Source organism: Oncorhynchus kisutch, linkage group LG23, assembly GCF_002021735.2.
Source record: "Oncorhynchus kisutch isolate 150728-3 linkage group LG23, Okis_V2, whole genome shotgun sequence".
Classification (NCBI taxonomy): Eukaryota; Metazoa; Chordata; class Actinopteri; order Salmoniformes; family Salmonidae; genus Oncorhynchus; species Oncorhynchus kisutch.
Window position 1 is genome coordinate 14,648,337 of NC_034196.2, and position 9,364 is coordinate 14,657,700.

At 42.3% G+C, this 9,364-nt stretch overlaps 1 protein-coding gene across 1 annotated transcript; it reads left to right on the forward strand.

Moving 5' to 3' along the window:
* The first annotated feature begins 1,946 nt into the window (after nt 1-1,946).
* On the forward strand, nt 1,947-5,176 carry ywhah (tyrosine 3-monooxygenase/tryptophan 5-monooxygenase activation protein, eta polypeptide). The gene is made up of 2 exons (XM_020457752.2): nt 1,947-2,425; nt 3,656-5,176. The coding sequence occupies exons 1-2, from the start codon at nt 2,339-2,341 to the stop codon at nt 4,307-4,309; spliced, it is 741 nt and encodes a 246-aa protein (XP_020313341.1). The 5' UTR covers nt 1,947-2,338; the 3' UTR covers nt 4,310-5,176.
* The last annotated feature ends 4,188 nt before the right edge of the window (nt 5,177-9,364 follow it).

A 9,364-nucleotide genomic window follows, 5' to 3' on the forward strand; every position in this document is an offset into this window, starting at 1 on the left:
TGGATGATAGCGGGGTGAACAAGCCGTGGCTCGGGTGGCTGATGTCCTTGATGATCTTTTTGGCCTTCCTGTGAGATCGGGTGCTGTTGGTGTCCTGGAGGGCAGGTAGTTTGCGCCCGGTGATGTGTTGAGCAGACTGCACCACCCTCTGGAGAGCCCTGCGGTTGTGGACGGTGCAGTTGCCATACCAGGCAGTGATACTAGTGAAATTTAAAACTTTGAGGAGAATTAATTAGTTGCAGAAATTAATACAAAATAAATATCAAGCGGTTATGGGGTTTGTTCAGGATGTTTTATTGCATGGGGATAATATAATGCTAGTTTCCCTTTTCAGTGACTGGTAGCTGATGTTGGGGAAGCTACTCTGATAATATAGTTTACCAAGCTACCAATTACTTCACACTGGAAGACGTTAAGATACACTAAAGCTACCCTTAAGAAAAATATAGTTTAACTAGTTACTTTGTAAAAGGTTAGGAGACCATTTTCCCTAATCCTTGTCCTAACCTTAACCTAAATTCTCCTAACTTGCTACGAACTGAGATTTTGAGGGAATCTCAGTTAGCTACACCGCTACATGGCAAAAAAGTAAAAAACACTACCTAGATTTGAATTGAGTTCAACTACCACCAAGCTGCTGCAGTCTGCAAATTGTACATAGGCCCACCTACTGGGGAGCCAGGCCCAACCAGTCAGAATGACTTTTTCCCCACAAAAAAGGGGGGGGGGGCTTTATTTCAGACTCCTCCGTTTCTCCGGGTGGCTGGTGTCAGATGATCCCACAGGTGAAAAAGCCAGATGTGGAGGTCCTGGGCTGGCGTGGTTACACGTGGTCTGTGGTTGTGAGGCCGGTTGGATTTACTGACAAATTCTCTAAAACGACTGCTTATGGTAGAGAAATTAACATTCAATTTTCTGGCAGCAGCTTAGGTGGACATTCCTGCAGTCAGCATGCCAATTGCAAAAATGTAGACATCTGTGACACGTGACAAAACAGCACATTATAGAGCTGCCTTTTATTGTACCCAGCACAAGGTGCACCTGTGTAATGTTTCAATTTTTAACTAGGCAAGTCAGTTAAGAATAAATTCTTATTTACAAAGCCCAAACCAGGACAACGCTGGGCCAATTGTGCGCTGCCCTATGGGACTCCCAATCACGGCCAGATGTGATACAGCCTGGAATCAAACCAGGGTCTGTAGGGATGCCTCTAGCACTGAGATGCAGTGTCTTAAACCGCTGCGCCACTCAGGAGCCCATGATCTTGCTGTTTAATCTGCTTCTTGATATGCCATACCTGTCAGGTAGGTAGATTATCTTGGCAAATGAGAAATCCTCACTAACGGAAATACGTTTTTTTGTGTGTATGTAAAATTTCTGCAATCTTTTTATTTCAGCTCATGAAACATAGGACCAACACTTTACCTGTTGCATTTATATTTTAGTTACATTTAGCTCACGACTCCCCAACACTGCTGCTAGCTAGATGTTCTGCTACATTCTTGGAATAATATCACATCCCAGATCATATACAGAAGTGTGTCACACACTCCTCCTGCCCAGTTACCGGGAAGAGATGATGCAACGCTGGAATAGGGAGTGATTTTCTTTTAGGGATGAGGGGAGAGAACACTTGTCAGCAACACAGAGGTCTTCTGCACCTTTCAGTGTCATGTTTTGTACATTACAGCGGTTGGCATAAATGCTATCATGGCTTTGGGACTGGGTAGATGTAAGGAAAGGCACTACTTATGTCCTATATGTTCACATCTCCATCCTACTATGCTTGGAACCATTACTTGTATGCCATATGTGAGGTCACGCTAGCTGCAACCCTACACGCACGCGCTCTCAGTTGCTGCAACCGATGCAGTACGTTGCACTGCGCAAGTGCACGCCTGCAGCGTACGTTTCTATTTTTAGAAAGTGACGTCATCTTGAAATATCAGCAGCAGCCTTCACCCCCCGCCCCGGATAGACAGGACTCTTGGAACAGCACTCCATGTCGATAGCAGTGGGAGGCCGCAGTAGCTAGTTAGCCACCGGTTGTTGAGATAGAGTCTGTTAGGGGTTGGAGCGAGGACTTGGAGGGGAGCCACTGATTATCTTAATTGTAATTTGCGCCTCGGCAGCATTAAAAAGCGTATTGTTTCACCATTGTTTAGCTAGTATTGTACGTGGGTTTTTAGAGATAATCCGCAGTGACATTTGATGTGCTGTGTGTATCGTAGGACGTCATCGGGAAAATACACATTGCTTTCGAATACACCTAGCTATCGTCAATAGCTTCCCGTATCTTGGAACTGACTGCCCGACCGTCGGCACATCAACAGCAACAATGGCAGATAGAGAGCAACTGATCCAGAGAGCCCGTATGGCTGAGCAGGCGGAGCGGTACGATGACATGGCCTCAGCGATGAAACAGGTAGACATCATTTTGCATAATGTGCAATGCAGCTCACTTGGAAGAATGGCCAAATGTGACAGTAATTCATATCAGTTTGTAACAAAGGTAATCTATTATTACATGATTCACTAGTCAGACAATGTAGCCTCTTGCTAACTAGCTAACTAACTATAGTAACTGGGATTATTGTCTTAATCTAATAAATAATTTCCAGAATTCTGTGCAATATCATAAATCAATGTGAAACCTGGTGCACACAATACCAAGGTTGGCTATTTTGCCTTCTGTTGCTATGTTATTTTGCCATATATTTTTTAGAAGTGAATGTGGTAGCTAAAGAGCTAGCTGAGCTAACAATGAAACTGGTGGTGGTCTGGTTTCGTGGCTACGGCTTGTCTATGATGCAGTAGTAGCAGCACTAGCCTAGAGGCTGAACAGGGACACACGTTGGGTGCGTTCGTTCACTACAGCACTTTGGGCCGATTTAATAAAACTAGATATTCCAAGCTTGAAACTGGGTTTACCTTTCCTGTAATAGACTAATATACAGAATAGTCGTCAAATGTATGCCAGACAGAGGTACAATTTCTTAAATTACGAACAAATATGATGCAGGAAGTTTATAGACGACCAGGTTTTGCTCCTTTAACGCACCCGCAAACTTGTCTGCAAGGGTGGAAATGGCTGCAGTTTGATGGATCGACGATGATGGATACATATACTGCTTATGACTTAAATGTAGCCTGTTTCTCAAAAGGCACAAGACAAGCACCTTTATTTAAAAAAATAGGGTTTTATATTCACAGTTAAGAATCAAGCACAGCTTCAGCCACAGGGGCAGCGGCAGGGTAGCCTAGTGGTTAGAGCGTTGGGCTAGTGACCGGAAGGTTGCAAGTTCAAACCCCCGAGCTGACAAGGTACAAATCTGTCGTTCTGCCCTTGAACAGGCAGTTAACCCACTGTTCCTAGGCCGTCATTGAAAATAAGAATTTGTTCTTAACTGACTTGCCTGGTTAAATAAAGGTAAAATATAAAAACAAATACAGCACAGTCTAGGCTTTCTCCAGCTAGGCATGTATGCACCCTGCAACGTCACACCTTTGTCATTGGTCAATTTATAGAGCTTTTATTCAGGATAGGAATGTTAGGTCAATGGTAAAAATAAAAAAAAATTATGGGAGGTTTATGATACGGTAGCATTTTCACATCCTGACACCATTCTTTGCAACACTTCTATGTCTTCACCAGGTGACTGAGCTGAGTGAGCCTCTGAGTAACGACGACCGCAACCTGCTCTCCGTGGCCTACAAGAACGTGGTGGGGGCCCGGCGGTCCTCCTGGCGCGTCACCTCCAGCATCGAGCAGAGGGCCATGGCCGACGGCAATGACAAGAAGCTGGAGCTGGTGAAGGCCTACCGGGAGACCATCGAGAAGGAGCTGGAGACGGTCTGCCAGGACGTGCTCAACCTGCTCGACCAGTTCCTCATCAAGAGCTGCGGAGAAGACCAGCTGGAGAGCAAGGTGTTCTACCTGAAGATGAAGGGCGACTACTACCGCTACCTGGCCGAGGTGGCCACGGCCGAGAAGAAGACCTCCGCCGTGGAGTCCTCCGAGGGAGCCTACAAGGAGGCCTACGAGATCAGCAAGAGCATGGCGGCCACCCACCCCATCCGCCTAGGTCTGGCCCTCAACTTCTCTGTGTTCTACTACGAGATCCAAAACGCCCCCGAGGAGGCCTGCAAGCTGGCCAAGGAGGCCTTTGATGAGGCCATCGGACACCTGGACAATCTGAACGAGGACTCCTATAAGGACTCCACCCTCATCATGCAACTGCTGCGGGACAACCTGACCCTGTGGACCAGCGACCAGCAGGACAGCGAGGGGGGAGAGGCCCAACCCTGAGACCACCTCCTCCTAACCCCTGATAGTCTTTAGCTAGAGTTAGCCACTCCCCTTCCCACTGCCCCCCCCCCCCCCCACACACATTCTTTACTAGTTTCAGATCTTTTGTTCTCTAATCTCTTCCTCATCGCTCGCCTCTTTGTCTCTTTGTGCCATTATCATGCTCAATTAAGGCCTCATCAGGAATAATCTGTTCTCTAGTGGCCTGTTGTTTTTGTCCTACATTCTCACCTCTTCCCTTGCTGCATTCACCCTCTCATACTGTCCTCCTCAACTCTCTCCCTCTTTTCTGTCCTCCAAGGCTTTCTGTCCCTGGCCCACTTCCTGTGCGCTAGGTGGTATTTTTTCTGCTTCGATCCATTCCATCCCCTCCCTTCCATAGTTGCTGATAATTAACTGACTAGTTGGTATTCAAGTGACATTTCCACAGGATGTTCTCGTGAGGACAATTTAGTATCGATCATGAGTGGATGTCTGTAATTCTAATTAGGGAAAATGTATTTCATTACGTTACACAGCATAGTGGAAATGTTACTATTGACCAGAATGTGGTTGTGATCTCCTCCTTGACTTGAACCCTTTCTATGCCCCTTGTCACTGTAAGATGTCTGTCTGTCTGTTCCTCCTCTCTATTTCCTGTCTGTTGCCCTTTCCACTCTGCCCTCTGATCTCTGTGTGCATTGCTAGCCCCTGTGAATGTGTGTGCCAGCAATCATACCATTTTGAAATGTCCACCTTTTGAAGGTTGATGGGACAGTGTCTGGAGTTTTCAGTTGTGCAAGTACATTTGTTTATTATTATGAATAATGTGTGGTCATTAAAAGAATGCCATTAAAACATTACCTACCCTGGGAACTTGTGGGTTTATACCCTGTTCTGTGTGAATGCTTGGATGAACAGCATGCGCATCAGTCGCCATGAGTGAATCTGTGGCCCTGCGGTCATGAGCTATTTGGTCATGATGTTTCCTGCTGTACGTGTATTTAATTATTCAGATTAGCTCTGTATTACACACACACGCACACACACATTTAGTTTACTGTGCAGGATTGTATTGTGTTTTTTGTGAGAATGTTCTCATTGTATTCCTCCCCCTGATGGACAAAGTCAGAATGGGGTCTTGGTGCAGTATACATTTCCAATGAATTAGCTGCACACTTCTATTGAAGTGAAATGGACAGTAGGTTAGTAGTAGGTGTAATATGACCCATTTTAGTTTTCTGTTGCAAATGTTTTTGATTCTATATGCCCAATTGAACACCACCCTGGCTTGTTTTACCACTTTTTTTAAAAACATATTTTTTTAACCTTCCTGGCTCTTTGTTGTGCTGCATTTGACCATGTTAAGCTCCAGACCCGATACTTGCCTGGTGGTTGTTTCTGGTACTTTTACCCTCCCGACTACAGGGTCCATAATAACGTAACAGCCCCATTTAAAGGGAATTTTTTTTTTTGCAATCTTTTGACTTTATCATTGATTTATAGGTCTATGCTGAGACTGGTAAAACAAACATCCCACTACAAAGAATACAAGGATGAAAGAAGTAGAAAATAATCATGTTCTATCAATTAAATTGTCAGTCTTTTATATTGGTACAGGCTTATCTTGATCATCTCAGGGAGGAGTGAGGTTGGCCATAGTTCAGGCTTTGAAATTGCTGAGATAGAAGCTCAGGGTCAGGGAAGAAGCATCAGGTGATGATGATATATGAGCATTCAAGGGTGGGGAGTAAAATGTAATCCGTTACATGTAAGGGATTACAAAAAAATGGGTAACTGTAATCCATTACGTTACCAGAAAAAATATTGTAATCAGATTGCACAACTGAGCAAGAGGACAAGTACAATAGAGTGTCTAGTTTGAGAAACAAGATGCCTCACAAGTCCTCAACTAGCAGCTTCATTAAGTAGTCCCCGCAAAACACCAGTCTCAACGTCAACAGTTAAAGAGGCGACTCTGGGATGCTGGCCTTCTAGGCAGAGTTGCAAAGAAAAAGCCATATCTCAGACTGGCCAATAAAAAGAAAAGATCAAGATGGGCAAAATTAACACAGACACTGGACAGAGGAACTCTGCCTAGAAAGCCAGCATCCTGGAGTTGCCTTTTCACTGTTGAGATTGGTGTTTTGAGGGTACTATTTTGTGAGGTGTCTGTTTCTGAAACTAGACACTAATGTACTTGCCTTCTTGCTCTGTTGTGCACCTGGGCCTCCCACTCCTCTTTCTATTCTGTTTAGAGCCAGTTTGCACTGTTCTGTGAAGGGAGTAGTACACAGCGTTGTACCAGATCTTCAGTTTCTTGGCAATTTCTTGCATGGAATAGCCTTCATTTCTCAGGACAAGAGTAGACATGAGTTTCAGAAGAAAGTTATTTGTTTCTGGCCATTTTGAGCCTGTAATCGAACCCACAAATGCTGATGCTCCAGATACTCAACTAGTCTAAAGAAGGCCCGTTTTATTGCTTCTTTAATCAGGACAACATTTTTCAGCTGGGCTAACATAATTGCAAAAGGGTTTTCTAATGCTCAATAAGCCTTTTAAAATGATCAACTTGGATTAGCTAACACAACGTGCCATTGAAACACAGGAGTGATGGTTGCTGATAATGGGCCTCTGTACGCCTATGTAGATATTCCATAAAAAAATCTGCCGTTTCCAGCTACAATAGTCATTTACAACATTAACAATGTCTACACTGTATTTCAGATACATTTGATGTTATTTTAATGGACAAAAAATGTGCTATTCTTTAAGAAACTAGGACATTTCTAACTGACCCTAAACTTTTGAACGGTAGTGTATATCTAATTTATAACGTTGTTAAAACAAACATTTTGAAATCATGTGTCCTTGCATCTATAGCTCTGTCTATTCATCTCAGAGTGGCTACATTTCTCCAGGCCCATCCTGGCTTTTTACCAAAGCAGAGGCGGGGCGACTGTTTTATTATTGTTTCATTTGTGGATTTACCCTTTAAACAGCTGCATATGATCAAGATATCAAATAGGCATTAACAAAAAGTTCAACAATAGGCCTGTAGCAAATGCAGCATATGGCATACATTTTTCACATGTTAATAGCACTTTTCAGTAGTGCTTAAAGCATGCCACTCCATAAGCGCAGCATTTATTTTTCAACTCGAATCAATGAGTCCAATCAGTCTTCCATGACAACAAAATCATAAATAACAGATGAATAAATCCTTAGTTTTGGGGATATACTCAGGTAAAACAACTTGGCTAATCTATATATACCATATTTCCAAGTCCTATTCTTGAAGATGAAGGGGTATAACATTTATTGGAATGACTGGAATTCTGATAGACTTTGGTTTTTAATGTAAAGATATAATTTAATTGTATTATTATATGTAGTAGAAAGCGATGGGTTTGAAGAAGCCTACATAACCAACCCATAAAGTAATTTAACATCCATATATGGCCAGCTATGTAAACTTTAACGTTTATTTATCCTGCAATAGATGTTCAATTGCCTCTTAAGGGGAAAGTAATCTAAAAATAACTTTATGTAATCAGATTACATTACTGAGTTTGGGTAATCCAAAAATGACGTTACTGATTACAGTTTTGGACAGGTAACTAGTAACTCTTAACGGATTACATTGAAAAAGTAACCTACCCAACCCTTGGAGCAGTACAAGGGTAAGATCATACAGTGACATTGTAAATGTTATATACCTGTAGAGACTAATGGCTGATGTAAATGTATGTGAACAAGATTGTTCGAAGCTGTGATGAGAGAGATTAATACCATTTTATGGATAGCCCCTTATCACACGCACACTCAAGTCTTCACCAGCAACCTGAAGAGGAATGGAGGAGGGGCAGAGTAATCATTAACCCACTATCTGTGTGTTTACTCTGTGAGTGAGGTCGTTTTGTGAAGAAAGTACCTTTTTGATTGACTGTTACCTTGATTCAGAATTTGTTTCCTTGTGGAAATAAGTCTTAATATTGACAGAAGAGTTCATGGACTGGGCTTACAGTCAACAGCCATGTCCATTAACATACATTTAATGCTAGTTACTATATTACTATATTTCCCCATGAAACATTATAGCCAATAAACCCTTCCTAATGGTTGTGTTCTATCAAAAACCCAATATATTGTTTTCCCTGTATGCTCTTTGGTGTGCTCCTTCTCCTAGGAGTCCACAATTCACCTGCTGCTACAGCACTTTCACAGTTGATGTATCTACCTACAGTAGTCACCTACTTTCAGAGTTTTATCAATCAGCCGTTTCCATTAGGACTAGGGTTAGTGTAGTTCTGAAAGTGGAGTGGCTTACAAGTTGTCTTTTATAGGATTTTTTTTTCCTTCTAAGTATTTTCGGTTCAGAAGTAGAAACAATCAGAAGTAGAAACAATAACAAAGCTACTGCCTGCCTGCCACTGTTTTGGTAAAAAGCATTTTTTGGAGAAATGCAACCATTCTCAAATTCCTAGACAGAGCTATGGATGCAAGGACTGACCAACCATGATATCAAAATGATCGTTTTTATGCTATATTGTGTTTATTCACAAACATTAGAGTAAAACAAGCTTATATTTGGGGTTCTGATAGGGTACAACAGTTGAACTAAGCTCATGAGGCATAAGTTACTGTACATTCTTCAAGAATCAATGGGTACATATAATTAATTTATAAGTCCAAAAATGGATGTAGCAACTGTTGATTTCCCTTTCAATTACCCTTTGTTTGCCATAAAGCACATTCTTTGCATTGTCTCAAACATACTATTAACCAACACACCAGTGGTGGTTCGTGCCGTTTAAGATGAGGGACAACAATCTTTTTTTATGAGCATGGCCTTATTTCTACTACAGCAGATTGGATGACTGTCATTCATATACAATTAACCCAGCTCAAATGTAACATCGACAGATTTAGGCTACTACATGATAGTTGAATTTTACCTATACACATCATGAGCTTGCTACAACCTAGCCTATGAATGAAAGCTTACAATGTAGGAGCACAGGTCGAGAGAAATTTGAGTTATCAAGGTGACAGACATTGACACATTCGACACTG

Bases quoted from the DNA above. Each gene is read 5' to 3' on its own strand.
- ywhah (XM_020457752.2), top strand. From the start codon at position 2,339: ATGGCAGATAGAGAGCAACTGATCCAGAGAGCCCGTATGGCTGAGCAG. The intron at 2,426-3,655 runs GTAGACATCATT...TGTCTTCACCAG, and splicing joins TGGCCTCAGCGATGAAACAG to GTGACTGAGCTGAGTGAGCC.